Here is a 14,978-nt window from a genome sequence, read left to right on the forward strand (position 1 = left end):
ATGCGTGGTGCCCGCGCTATCCCAGCGCTCACCAAGCCCTGCTAGGGCTGGTACTACACCCGCCTACGGGGTGTACCCGATGACAGTGCATCGCTCGCCGTGCTGTGCTAGAGCCGGCATCACACAGCAACCCACCCGGTGCTGCCCGCGACGTAGGGACATCGCACGCAACGGCTCTCCCAGGCCAGCACCATACAGTGACATCCCCGATGTCACTACACACTCAAGGGACGCCGGGATGTTCCCTTCACCCTCGTGAATAGAGGGAGAAAGAAGGAAGGCGACGGACGGAATGAGACGGTAAAACCAAGACCGATGGACAAGGCCCGTGACAGAATAGAAGCCAAAGGACAGAAGCCATGCCACAACCCGTCTCCCGGTGAGAACGATTGCGGCATCGCAGTTCATCATCCAGCAGTAGGCGAATCACGGCTTTTCATGATGACGGTGCCTCAGAGCTCTGACACTACAATAACGCGAGTCCCCTAAATGACCCAATTAACTTCCTTACATTGCAACATATTTTCTCTCTCTGCCGCTGCATCTTGCTAGATTTCCCGTGGCTTTCCGTAATGGAAATGTTTTCATCTTCTTGGAAGTCGTCGGAGTGCATTACAATTTCATAAACCGTGCACTTATTCAGCTTGAGCGGGGATGAGGGGAGAGGGTGGGGTGGGGGCGCATGCCTCCATTGAGCACGGCGGTGGCGGCGGCGTGCGTTTTTGGAGCCCTTTACCGTCCGCTCTCTCTCTCTGTCTGTGTCCGGTCAGCGGGGACAGCCACTGAATGAAAAATATCAGAAAGAAGGAAGGCGTCGTTCCGTTCGGCAGAGCGCTCCTCGCTCCGCGTGGAAGTCGCCTGCTGAGATCGTGAACGTCACCTCGGCCTGGTGAAAAAAAGCACGGGGTTTTATGCCCTCTCCCGATAAAAAAAAAAACCACGGGAGGTGTCACGATGTTCAAACACCAAATAGACGTGCCTATTGCGAGGCTTCATCAAAGTCTGCATCAACCGCACGCATTGTTTGATGAGGTACGCATTGTCATTATAAACTATTAAAACATATTTCTACATTTTTATTTCATTAGGTAAGGCCCACTGAGCTATGTTGCTTTTTTCAGAAGCGACCTGGCCACAAATGATAGCTTAACGAAGCGGCTTATCACGTGGAAATGTACAAATACTCTAATGCATCCATAATATAGGTTTTTGGGTTAGAACGCGTACATATATCAATTTGTCATACTCTTTGCTTCTTTAGGTAAAGTCACGTAGGTAGAAAAATAATAGATCACAACGTTTCGATTGCAACACAAGCAATCGTCATCAGGTGGGACAACCACATCAATTTGTCATTAAAACCCGCCACCAACCGAGACGGCTTTCTTTAGAGCCTAGTCCCCATTGGTGTTGGACCAGATGACACCAGAAGGCGTACAACTCAAACACAGTGCAATATCAGAGTATTGAGAGCTCGGGGTAAGCATTTACACTATGAGATCTCTTTTACCAGTGGCAAAATATAGTAGTAGGTTTTTACCCTTTTGGTACAAAACTGACACTAGGCTCTAAAGAAAGCCGTCTTGGGTGTGGACCAATCAACTTCAAGGACAGTGCATATTATTATCATTATCAGAGTTGCTTCTTTTTGTTTGCTCTTTTGACTACTTGTGTTGTGGTTATTGCAAACATGATGCCTTGAATAAAGGTGTCAGTTTTGTACCAGTTTAAAAGGGTAAAAACCTACTACTATATTTTGCCACTGGTAAAAGAGATCTCATAGTGTAAATGCTTACCCCGAGCTCTCAATCATCTGATATTGCACTGTGTTTGAGTTGTACGCCTTCTGGTGTCATCTGGTCCAACACCAATGGGGACTAGGCTCTAAAGAAAGCCGTCTCGGGTGTGGACCAATCAACTTCAAGGACAGTGCATATAATTATCATTATCAGAGTTGCTTCTTTTTGTTTGCTTTTTTGACTACTTGTGTGGTGGTTATTGCAAACATGATGCCTTGAATAAAGGTGTCAGTTTTGTACCAGTTTTAAAGGGTAAAAACCTACTACTATATTTTGCCACTGGTAAAAGAGATCTCATAGTGTTTCATTCCTTATATACAGTGAGGGAAAAAAGTATTTGATCCCCTGCTGATTTTGTACGTTTGCCCACTGACAAAGAAATGATCAGTCTATAATTTTACTGGTAGGTTTATTTGAACAGTGAGAGACAGAATAACAACAACAAAATCCAGAAAAACGCATATCAAAATGTTATAAATTGATTTGCATTTTAATGAGGGAAATAAGAATTTGACCCCTCTGCAAAACATGACTTAGTACTTTCTGGCAAAACCCTTGTTGGCGATCACAGAGGTCAGACGTTTCTTGTAGTTGGCCACCAGGTTTGCACACATCTCAGGAGGGATTTTGTCCCACTCCTCTTTGCAGATCTTCTCCCAGTCATTAAGGTTTTGAGGCTGACGTTTGGCAACTCGAACCTTCAGCTCCCTCCACAGATTTTCTATGGAATTAAGGTCTGGAGACTGGCTAGGCCACTCCAAGACCTTAATGCGCTTCTTCTTGAGCCACTCCTTTGTTGCCTTGGCCGTATGTTTTGGGTCATTGTCATGCTGGAATACCCATCCACGACCCATTTTCAATGCCCTGGATGAGGGAAGGAGGTTCTCACCCAAGATTTGACGGTACATGGCCCCGTCCATCGTCCCTTTGATGCGGTGAAGTTGTCCTGTCCCTTTTTGGTTCTTTCGGTAAAGTCACGTAGAAGGGAAGTAATAAAATAATAAAAATAAAACATAATAAAATTATTCTCACGACGTTTCGGCCACAACGCAAGCAGCCGTCCTCAGGTGAAGAATGAAACACCACCAAGCTTGGAGCGTATATTTAAGCTGGGTTGGAGGGGGGGAGGTGGGAAGAAGAGCGCCTTGACAAAATAATTTGCATATCAAGAGGAATTTAGCATATTTATGGGAAATGCGTAGGAGGTGGGCGGGGGGTTTCAAAGTCATATTATGCCCGTGCATTATGCAGGATTAGCAGCATCAAAGGGAGGGGATGGGGTAGCATTAACAAAGGAAAGGAATGTTAATAGTATGTAGCTGCATTTACTAAACAACCACGTAAAAAAATAAAGTATAAACTGCATAGTATCATCAGTATACTAAATATACTCTCCAATAAGCTGAGCTACTAACAGTAAGTAATACATTACAATTCTACGTCGCAAAAAATATAATATGCTTCCAGCAAAACTTTTTTCTCTTACATCACACGGGTCTACCCCGTACTATATACTACCGTAGACAAAACTAACATTAAATGATATACTGTATTACTATACACCACTCTATACCTTCGACTATAATATTACCCTAAGTATTATTCTACCCACCCTACTGTATACCACACTGCTGTATATTCACTATACAATTACGATACTGTATATTACCTTATACATTGTATTAAACATTACAATTTTATACTATTTATACAATCTGCTATACACTATACCATTGACCGTCGCGTGAAAGATGCTAAGAGGAAGCAATGAAATATGTCAATGGGAGAGTGGTGAAAGGAGACTTGCAGCGGAGCAAAGAATCCATTCCCTGTGGAGAATACAAGATATATAGTCAAAGCCAGTGAGTGGACTGCGGTCTGAAAGTCACCGTAAACATGAACACAATCAGTTAAGATCCTAAATGGTTTATTACGTCCTTCCAATGATTGCTGAGCCAGAATCCATCTTCTCGGTTGAAATTGTCTCTGTGTTTGTATATGTGGATCGCCTCATGAACGAATCTCTCATGGTAGCCAGATGGCTTGCAGAGAACCTCTGTCTTGGAGAAGTCAATGTCATGTGAGCCCACTGAACTGTAACAGTGATCTGCCACGGCTGAGGTGTTTGTCCTACCGTGTTTCAGGTCTGATTTATGTTCACGGATGTGGTCCGAGACATGTCGTTTGGTTTCTCCAATGTAACTGCTACCACAGAGGAAACTTAGTTTGTAGACGCCAGGGTGCTGTATGTCTGGAACCACATCTTTTACAGACGGGACCATATCACGGATTTTATGTACTGTGTTGAATTGGACCTGGATCTTGTGTTTAATCAGGATTTTGGAGATCTTTTTTGTGACCCCAGCAATGTAGGGTAAGGTGATGGTTTTGAAAGGCTCCTCAACAGGATCCTTCTTGATGGTTGGAGTGATGGCTTTGCGGATTGTGTAGTCAGAGTAACCATTAGCCTTAAGAGCTTGGCATACGTGTTTGAGTTCACTGGCAATGTGTTCCTGGTCGGAGATGCATTGGGCTCTATGGTACAGAGCAGAGGTCCTCAAACTACGGCCCGCGGGCCACATGCGGCCCGCCGAGGACATTTATCCGGCCCATGGTCACTAATTGGGCTGCGCTGGTGAGCACTAATTGGGCTGCGCTTGTGAGCACTAATTGGGCTGCGGTGGTGGGCACTGATTGGGCTGCGGTGGCGAGCACTGATTGAGCTGCGACGGTGGGCACTCATTGAGCTGCGTTGGTGAATGGTTCAATGGGCCAATTGACTGGACTTGCCCACCAGGCCTAAGGCTGTCAGCCCTCCCCTGGCTGCGTTTGACTGGCTGTCCCTTCCTCAGCTCCCTCACTTGCCCCTCGGCTCCACTCCCAGTGATATTCCTGTGTGCTGGGGATGTAGATCCCCAGCACACGCACCGCTGAGTAAATGATAGAGGGGTAATAACAGAGTGATCTCTGATCTCTGGAGGGGCTGCCTGCTGTTTTCCCGTGCTGGTCAGTGACAGACAGCCGAGGAGTAGGAAACCCAATTTAAATGACAGTAAGTGCATTTATATTCTGATTGCTATTCAGTTGTATGAGGTTATATGTTGTATGTTGTGTAAGCCCCGGTTCATACTGTTGCGATCTCTGAGCAGTGCGAGTTCAGCCATATGCTTGTATGGCTGAACTTGCATTAGATTCGGAAGAAAAAAGGCACATGTGCCTTCTTTTTTCCTGCAGTGGAATCGGATCGCATGGGTCTTCTCCCCCATGCGATTTTGTTCACAGATCGCACTGCGATCTGTGAACAAAACTGCAGGTGTAATTAACTTTTTAATGGCACCCGCACCAGTGTGAGCCTGGGGTAAAAGCGGAGTTCCCCCAATCAGACTGCATTGATGAGCAGTGCAGTCTGTATGTCTCTGTGTGGGCAAAGTTATTGCTGGTATATTGTTTTTGTAGCGCTGTATATATATTGGTATTTTACTAATAGCAATTTTGACTCCATAGGAAACAACGATGTCAAGAAATAGAAAAATTGACTCGGAGTGTAGGATATTCAAAGAACAGTGGACTTATGATTACTTTTTCATGCAGTACAAGGAAAGAGCTGTGTGTCTGATATGCCAGAATATAGTGTCTGTATTCAAAGAATACAATTTACGTCGACACTATGAAACTCAACATAAAGATAAATATGATTGTTTGGTCGGAGAAGTGAGAAAAGATAAAATATTAAAACTGAAAAATACATTAACAACTCAGCAAAATACTTTTGTGAAGCAGAAGCAGATAAATATTTCATCACTGCGAGCAAGTTTTCAAGTTGCCAAGCTAATAGCGTGCACTGGCAGACCATTCGTGGAGGGAGAATTTGTTAAAGAATACCTTCTTTCTGTTGCCAAAGAGATGTGTCCAGAGAAGGCCGATTTATTTAGTACAGTGAGTCTTTCAGGACCTACAATTACACGGAGGATTGAAGAAATGGGAGACAATTTGCATCAGCATTTGCAAAACTCCACAAAAAAACTTTCCTATTTTTCCTTGGCACTCGACGAAAGCAATAATGTTCGTGATTCGGCACAACTTCTAATTTTTATTTGTGGGACGAATGACTATTTCGAAGTCACAGAAGAACTTGCTGCACTGAAAAGCATCAAAGGAACAACTACAGGAGAGGATATCTATGAAAAGGTTTGCCAAACTGTGAATGGTTTGGAGCTGAACTGAGCTAAACTAGCCAGTGTGACAACTGATGGTGCTCCTAGCATGGTGGGGTCTAAGAAAGGAGTAATTGCTCGCATTAACCAAGAGATGGACAAACATAACCATTCTCATCCAATAGCCATACACTGCCTCATCCACCAACAAACGCTGTGTAGTAAATCACTGAAGTGGGACTCTGTTATGAAAATTGTGGTATCTTGTGTTAACTTCATTAGAGCTCATGCACTAAACCACAGACAATTTCAGGAATTTCTGTCTGAGCTAAATGTTGACTATAAAGATGTTCTGTACCACACAGAAGTCCGTTGGCTGAGTCCAGGGAGAGTTTTGAAACGTTTCTATGACTTACTTCCACAGATTACAGCTTTTCTGCTTTCAAAAAACAAAGAAATACCAGAGCTGAATGATGCAGAATGGAAATGGCACCTTGCCTTTCTGACAGATGTAACAGAGCTACTCAACAGTTTCAATGTGCAACTTCAAGGAAAGGGGAAGCTCATCTGTGATATGCAATCACATGTCAAAGCATTTGAAGTAAAATTAGGCCTCCTCATCAAACAAGTGAAGGAGGAAAACTTCTGCCATCTCCCCACAACTAAAAATCTGTTAGCGGAAAAACCATTGGTTGCATTCCCAAACAAAACATGTGTGGATTCACTGGAAAAATTGCAAAAGAAGTTCCAATTTAGATTTAAAGAGCTTCATCTCCATGAATAGGACATACAGCTTTTCCGTAACCCATTTTCTATTGATATTGAAAATGTGGATACAATTTACCAAATGGAACTAGCTGAACTGCAGAATTGTGACTCTCTGAAAGACGCATTCAAGTCAAGCAGCCTTCATAATTTCTATGCATCTCTCCCCTCTGAGACATATCCTCATCTCAGGAAGCATGCACTCAAAATGGCAACCATCTTTGGCAGCACTTATGTCTGTGAACAGACTTTTTCCAGAATGAAACATTTGAAATCTCCAACCAGATCTAGACTAACGGATGCACACTTGCATCACTTGTTACGACTAGCAGTGACAAATATGGAACCGGACATTGACCATCTCATTAGCCAAAAGCAGGCCCATAGTTCCCATTGAAATACTGGCAAGTTTGTTGATTTAACTTTACTTGTTCTTCATTTTAAATATTGTATTTGTTCCCGTTTTGTTTCTTCACTTCAAAATAAGATATATGCAGTGTGCATAGGAATTTGTTCATAGTTTTTTTAACTATAGTCCGGCCCTCCAACGGTCTGAGGGACAGTGAACTGGCCCCCTGTTTAAAAAGTTTGAGGACCCCTGGTATAGAGTCTTGATGAGGGAATTCTTTTGGGATGGATGGTGGTGGGAATCCGGTTTTAGGTAAGCATCCGTATGGGTGGCTTTCCTGTAGACAATGGCTCATTGAACCATCAGGTCTCCTTTTAATTAGGACATCAAAAAAGGGTAGCTTGCCATCTTTTTCGACTTCCATGGTGAATCTGATGGCTGGGTGTATGGAATTGATGTGGTCGAGGAATTGGTCTAGAGCAGGCCGGCCATATGGCCAGATGACAAAAGTGTCATCTACGTACCTCTTCCATAAGGTCGGGCGTAGAGTGGCAGTCTGGATGGCGTCAGTCTCAAATTTCTCCATGAAAACGTTGGCTACAACCGGAGATAGGGGGGGGGGCCCATTGGGGTGCCCTCAGTTTGTTTGTAGAAAGTTCCATTCCAGGTGAAGTATGTATTGGTTAAGCAGTGTCTCACCAGGGGGGTACCCCAGTATTCAGTCCTTGATGAACCAAGTCTTCAATGATTGCGATGGTGTCAGGTACAGGGACTTTGGTGAATAAGGAAACCACATCAAAACTGACAAGCAGGTCGTCTGGGGACAGGGACATTCCCTTGATTGTCGATACCAGGTCAGTAGAGTTTAGTACCGCAGAGGTGGTTTTTCCAGTGAAAGGCCGCAGGATTTTAGACAAAAAACGAGCCAGTTTGTAGGTGGGGGAGTTGATAGTAGAGACAATGATACGAAGAGGTGTATCTTCTTTATGTATCTTTGGAAGGCCATATAATCTTGGTGGCCTGGCTGCAGAAGGTTTCAACGAGAACTGTTTGGTTTGATCAATTAATGCGGTTGAATCAGAAATGATTTTGTTGGTTTTAATGACGAGACTGTTGGTGGGGTCTCTTTTTATTTTTGTATAGCTGCCATCGTTGAGTAGTTCTTGAATTTTGTTGTTGTATTCTATTTTGTCCATGATGACAGTGGCATTGCCTTTGTCGGCTGAGAGGATGACAATGTCATCCCTCTTTTTTAATTGAGCTAATTCAAAACGCTCATTTTTGCTGATGTTACTAGCTGGCATCTTAGCGTTTTTGAGGGTTGCAGCGATTTCAGATCTTGCTACGTCTGCAGCGATGTGACCCAGGCCCTTGAGAGCCACATCTACTCGGGCAATGATATCATTAACTGGTATGTGTCTAGGTGTGACTGCAAAGTTTAGTCCTTTAGCTAACACGGATTTCAGACCATCAGAAATAGAACTGTTACTGCGATTAATTACGACTTTGTTAACGTCTAGCTTTTCAGTGTGTGGGTCCGGTCTCTTATTTGAGAAGCGGTTGAATTTGGAAATCAAGTTGTCCTTACATTTGGTCAACATAGCGGCAACTGAAGAGGCAGTCATATTGTCTACGTGTTCCAAATCCCATGTGGACATTGTTGCAGTCAAGGATAAGTGTGATTTGTAGAGTTTCTTGTCTAACTGATCTAGTTCGGTGCGCGTAAGTCTGATTTTCTCTGATATAAGAGCTAAGCTAGTTCAAGACAGAATTCGTTTAGCATTAGAAGAAGTTACAGTAGCAGAGGTTAGTGTAAATGCGATTGGTATTACCTTAGAGTCGCGGCATATCTTCAGAAAGGTGAGAGACTCGATTAACTGAGCCTTCTTATCACGGAGCTTGTTGAAGGATCTTAAAGTTTTATGGAATCCCACCCCGTAGTGGCAGTTAAATTTCGATTTAAAGCTTTCGTGACTGCAGGGATTCATCTTCATCCGTTGTGGCCGAAACGTCGTGAGAATTATTTTATTATGTTTTATTTTTATTATTTTATTACTTCCCTTCTACGTGACTTTACCGAAAGAACCAAGAAGATGAATCCCTGCAGTCACGAAAGATTTAAATCGAAATTTGTCCTGTCCCCTTAGCAGAAAAACACCCCCAAAGCATAATGTTTCCACCTTCATGTTTGACGGTGGGGATGGTGTTCTTGGGGTCATAGGCAGCATTCCTCCTCCTCCAAACACGGCGAGTTGAGTTGATGCCAAAGAGCTCCATTATGATCCCATCTGACCACAACACTTTCACCCAGTTGTCCTCTGAATCATTCAGATGTTCATTGACAAACTTCATACGGGCATGTATATGTGCTTTCTTGAACAGGGGGACCTTGCGGGCAATGCAGGATTTCAGTCCTTCACGGCGTAGTGTGTTACCAACTATTTTCTTGGTGACTATGGTCCCAGCTGCCTTGAGATCATTGACAAGATCCTCCCGTATAGTTCTGGGCTGATTCCTCGCCGTTCTCATGATCATTGCAACTCCACAAGGTGAGATCTTGCATGGAGCCCCAGGCGGAGGGAGATTGACAGTTCTTTTGTGTTTCTTCCATTTGCGAATAATCCCATCAACTGTTGTCACCTTCTCACTAAGCTGCTTGGCGATGGTCTTGTAGCCCATTCCAGCCTTGTGTAGGTCTACAATCTTGTCCCTGACATCCTTGGAGAACTCTTTGGTCTTGGCCATGGTGGAGAGTTTGGAATCTGATTGATTGATTTCTTCTGTGAACAGGTGTCTTTTATACAGGTAACAAGCTGAGATTAGGGGCACTCCCCTTAAGAGTGTGCTCCTAATCTCAGCTCGTTACCTGTATAAAAGACACCTGGGAGCCATTTTGACATGCGTTGTTCTGGATTTTGTTGTTGTTATTCTGTCTCTCACTGTTCAAATACACCTACCATTAAAATTATAGACTGATCATTTCTTTGTCAGTGGGCAAACGTACAAAATCAGCAGGGGATCAAATACTTTTTTCTCTCACTGTAGAGGCGTAGAAGTGTTGACCACGCTTCTGCGCTCTTGCACAATGTGGGGGGGGGGGAGATTACTGAGGCAACGTACATTACGCACATGTGCATTATGCGAGCCCTTTGAACTTGTCCTTCCTGTTAATTGTGTTTATTAAAATATCCCTACGAACGGTAATCTCTATTGATAGCGGTCACCCCAGAGAGGCCACTCGTGGTGAGGCCGGGTTTCTTGGGCGTTGTGAACCTCACGATATCGCCGTGATGCGAAAACACGTTTTTCTGGAGATAATTCCGCGACCATCGAATACGCAATCAGTGAGTTTTCACTTCCATTGAACCGGCCCGCCCCCGATTGTACGATAATCACGTGGGAACAAAACATTTAAAGGCTTCTCCTTAATAACAAACGGGGTTTTAATTTCATCCCAGAGTCGTTGCGGTTGACAAGGCCGTCCGACCCTAGTGATGACCTCATCCCCCTCACCGCCCGATTCCCTGGCACCTCCGATTCCCCCGCACCTCAGATGAGCACGGTTGGCTACGTACGGTGCGAAAGAAGTTCAACATACAGACAATCGTAGAGACGTTTTCCGCGTTACGATTTTTTACGATGCCATACGATGTCCAATTTCAACGGTTCGATGCAAACGGGTTTAGTATTTTTTATCGTCCTATCTTTTGTACTTTGCTGTGCTTCAAATGCGAATTAAATATTGCGGAACAAAGTATTCGATCTTTCGAGCTGGGAGCTTCTGCAGGAACTGAATGGCAACGGACGCTCGAAGCACGCACGTGGAGCGAAACGTCGGACATCATGTCAAACATCGCGCGGCTCGACCCGACATCACGGCCGAGAGGGAAACAGCACAAATTTCAAACTCTCCTGCCCGCTGTCTTTATGCCATTCCCTTTGGCTTCATTTCGCCGGCCTTGCTGCAACTCGCGCCTCCCTTGAAAAGGAGGCCCCAACTTTTCATCTCGAGCGAGGGCTTCTCAAGGACACTAGCAAACGACTGAATGGTGTCGCGTCAGCTTACCCTTTGATTAGCGCCGACTCGGAGCGCCTGCGTGCGCGCGTGCACCTGTGCTTTTGTTTGGCGAGCTCGCGTGAGTGTTTATGCGGCCAGCGCGTGCTTATGGGTGCCTAATTGCGCGAGCGTGCGGCGCGCGCGCAATCAGCGAAATGTTTCGAAGAGAGAGGGAGGTGGGGCGGATTACGACGGCTTGCCAAGCGTCATCCCGCAGCCAGAACCGACGATGGCGCGGCACCACACGGCTCGTCGGGCAAAGCGCTCGTCGCAACGAGAGAGCCCGGCGCTGCGCTCCGGCGTTTACCAGCGATCGATCTCGTCCCTCTCGCTCCTCCTCCGGCGGCAATGGCCTCCCGCGGTCCGCTCGCGGCCGCGCCCCGCGTCACATCGCGCGCGCGGAGTCGTAACCGAAGCTGTCCCAGGAAAGAAGTAAAGGCGCAGCTCCTGCAATTGCTCGTTCACCCCACTGTTGCCAGAAGGAGCTCCACCGCTGCGATCTCTACGACGGTATTTGGTCTTCCCTTGAAGCGTTGGCAGGTGTGAGCCCACCCACACTCTACCCCACCTGCCGATGGAATTTCCGATCGGCTAACTGCGGTGTACCCATTGTTGACTGCCTGGTGGACAGAGGCAGGAGGAGTTATGCGACATCATTTGAGCTGCCATGCCAGGAGACGGAACCGCACTGGCGACCTTTGGATTGCAAGTCCGGTCGGTGGGCTGACCGTTACACCCGCAGCGGCACCTCCCTCCTCTTTTGGGCCTCCCCTAAGTCAACTCAGCCGAACACGAGTAACTGGTTCCACCTGTCAAAATTATTGCTGGGGAGGCAAAAGGTGGCTGGGTGTCGTTCCGACCACACGGTATAGAGTAGCAACAGCTGGATGCTTAGTCCCATAGCTGTCTACCAAGTCTCTCCACCATCTCATGTATTCTCACTTAGCCCGTTCCATCCTGTCTCATAGTTGCCTCTATGGCAGGGGTGAGTCCATCACTGTTGACTTCCCCACAAACCCATTGTATCGACCCTGATGGGGGGGGGGGGGATGCATGGCTGAGCCAATCCCCAGCCAGAATTTCAACTCAAAACCTTTCCGATCGCGAGAGACGCTCGCTCCGAATTCGGGTCAGGGAGTTCACTCCGCAGTGCGCAAACCACCGCGCCTCCGCCCCCCCCCCCCCCCCCCGCGCGTATTGTTCTTACCACCGCAGTGACCGACGCAGCGGAGCAATTGGGCGGAAGAGTGGCCCGGTGAGATCGTCGCGTTCCGCTTGCGGGGCGAACGTCGAGAGATAATTAAGGTGCACGGAAAGGAAAATGGTATGAATTGTGCTGGGGCTGTCGCTGGCTCGCTCGCTCGCTCACGGGGCCCGCTTGAGAGCTGACCTGTTATTTGTCGCCAGTGGCCGCCGTATGGACGTTGCCCTCTCGACACTCTCCGCTGACCACGCGACCTGGGCTCCCCAGCGCGCGCTTGGCTCTCTCACGCCGACTGCCTCGTCATAGCGGGTGCCACGGTGGCGAGATGTCAACTCCCTCGCCTGGTATACACGGGGTCGTGGCTTCGATCCCGACCCTGACGCCAGTATTTCTGGAGTTTGCGTGTCTCTCTCTCTCTCTCTTTCTCTCTATCCTTGGTCGCAGTGCGTCCTCCACTTTTCCCTCCGCATTTAGAATCGCCATCATGCGTTAAGAGTATTTGGCTGCTATACATTTCCACGTGATAAGGCCACTTCGTTGAGCTATCATTTGTCGCTTCTGAAAAAAAAGCTATACAACACAGTGGACCTTACCTGGTAAAATAAAAAGTTGTATTTAGTTTTTAAAAGTTTAGTTTAAAAAGTTTAGTGTGCGTGTGTGTAGTGGTGAACGGCGGTTGTTGTGTTGTCGTGTGTGTGTGTTTGATTCCTACTCACGGCCAACACCAGTGACGATTATCAGAACCGGTCCTGGGCCTCCCCAAGGTCGACTCAGCATCATATGAGTACCTGGTGAGGTGTGTAAACATCGCCACTAGGGAGACAAAGGCGGCCAGTCGTGGTGCTGGCGGCCCACCTTCTCGTGTGCTGTTCCAGCCTTCATAGGTGCTCGCTAACAGCACTTACCCCAACAGTCTGTTCAGGCTACACGGGGGGATCTTTGCCTTTATTTAATTCCCACTCACGGCCAACACAAGTGACGATTATCCGATCCGGTCCTGGGCCTCCCCAAGGTCGACTTAGCCCCAAATGAGTACCTAGTACGGTGTGTAGTTGACATCGCCGGGTTAGCACTGCGCGAGCAGCGCGAACAACGCTTGCCCCAACCGCCTGTGAACGTGTCGGCTCCAAGGGATGGTGAAGTGTGTCTCTTGTATGTCTGTGTATGGGGGTGGGTGTTATGGTGCAGTGGTTAGTGTAGTACACCGTGAACCCCGGCGACCTGAGTTTGATTCCCGACTAAAGCGTACAACAGTGGCGAGTGGAATCCGAACTGATTTTGGGCCACCCCCGACCAGACGTACGGAGGGCCGTGCGTGATGGCAGCCAGACCGCCCCCTCCTGTAGGCATCCCTCTGGGGCTCACGCCACAACCCTCCGTGCAGACTAAACTTGAACGAAAACAAACATCTTTGTGAGCGTGAGTACTTTCTTGCATTTTTACGTGATGTGGCGCGTGCGTGTGCGATTGTGGGGAGCAGTAGTGTCGCGGGTTAGCGCGCTGCGCGACGAACACGGCGACCCGAGTTCGACTCCCGCTCACAGCCAACACTATTGGCGATTATCTGACCCGGTTCTGGGCCTCCCCAAGATCGACTCGGTCTGAAATGAATACCTGGTGCGTTGTGTAAACATCGCCACGAGGGAGACAAAGGGGGCCGTGCGTGGTACTGGCCAGCCACCCCCTCGTGTGCCGTTCCGGCCTTCATAGGTGCTCGCTAACAGCACTTGCCCCAACAGTCTGTTAAAGGCTATAGAGCGATCTGTGTCTTTCATTGTCTGGGTGCAGCCGTAGAACTGGCGGTTAGCGCACTGCGCTGCGAGCTCAGCGACCCGAGCTCGATCCCCGATAAACAAAAAGAATAGATTCATGAATTTTAATTTTAACCACGAATCCTGACAATCCATGGAAATCGCGGAGCGCGCCGATGGTTCCGCGCCTCGCCCCCCCCCCCCCCCGTTCTCGCTCCCCCCGCGTTTCACGAGCGCGCGTCTCTCCGCGGCGAGCTTATCTGTGCGAAATTGAGCAGTGACACGTGCGCGGAATTGGTTGTTCGACCTTCGACCTTTGAAAAAATGCCGTCACTGTGTGAGGAACCGTGGAGTCGGCCAACTACAACAAAAAATACAAATTAGCCGCCTGTGTCCACGGCCACTGCAATTTGAACTCATTCGGTGACAGTCACTCAATTTGGAATCAAAGCATGCGCGTGTGTGTGCGTGTGGAGTCAAAGCGTGTGTGTGTGGCAAGATCGTAGCCATGAAGTCAACATTGGGGGGACTAAATCTTCCCGGGGGTCTGGGGGTCTCCCTCGGAAAAAATCTGAATGTAAAAACTCATTTCCTGTCTGAAATATAAAAAAAAATCACAAACACATGGGATGAACTTTTTTTTATTGTTTTACAATAATGTCTAATAGTATATTGTATTACATTGTTCTGTTTTCTTTTTTTACCTTTTCTTGTTTAATTGTATGACTGAAGATACCTCTCACCTATGGCACCATTTCCATAATAATGCTAGCAACATCTGAGCTCGTTTGATATGTGTAATTAGCCCCAAACATGACCAGCTGTACCTGCAGTAATCTTGAATTCAATTCAAGAGACTCGTCTACCACCTTGTTCATGTCTCCGCGTAGCAGCACATT

At 47.0% G+C, this 14,978-nt stretch overlaps 1 protein-coding gene across 1 annotated transcript in view; it reads left to right on the plus strand.

Moving 5' to 3' along the window:
- The first annotated feature begins 307 nt into the window (after positions 1-307).
- The window catches only part of LOC133344527 (potassium voltage-gated channel subfamily KQT member 4-like), a 104,744-nt gene continuing 90,073 nt past the window's right edge, over positions 308-14,978 (plus strand). Inside the window, exon 1 of the mRNA XM_061554500.1 lies at positions 308-379. Coding sequence (XP_061410484.1) covers positions 360-379 — 20 coding nt within the window. The 5' untranslated portion in view covers positions 308-359. The remainder of the gene's footprint in view (positions 380-14,978) is intronic.

The sequence above is a fragment of the Lethenteron reissneri genome, chromosome 20, assembly GCF_015708825.2.
Source record: "Lethenteron reissneri isolate LAM-NWPU_2019-01 chromosome 20, ASM1570882v1, whole genome shotgun sequence".
In the NCBI taxonomy this organism is placed as follows: domain Eukaryota; kingdom Metazoa; phylum Chordata; class Hyperoartia; order Petromyzontiformes; family Petromyzontidae; genus Lethenteron; species Lethenteron reissneri.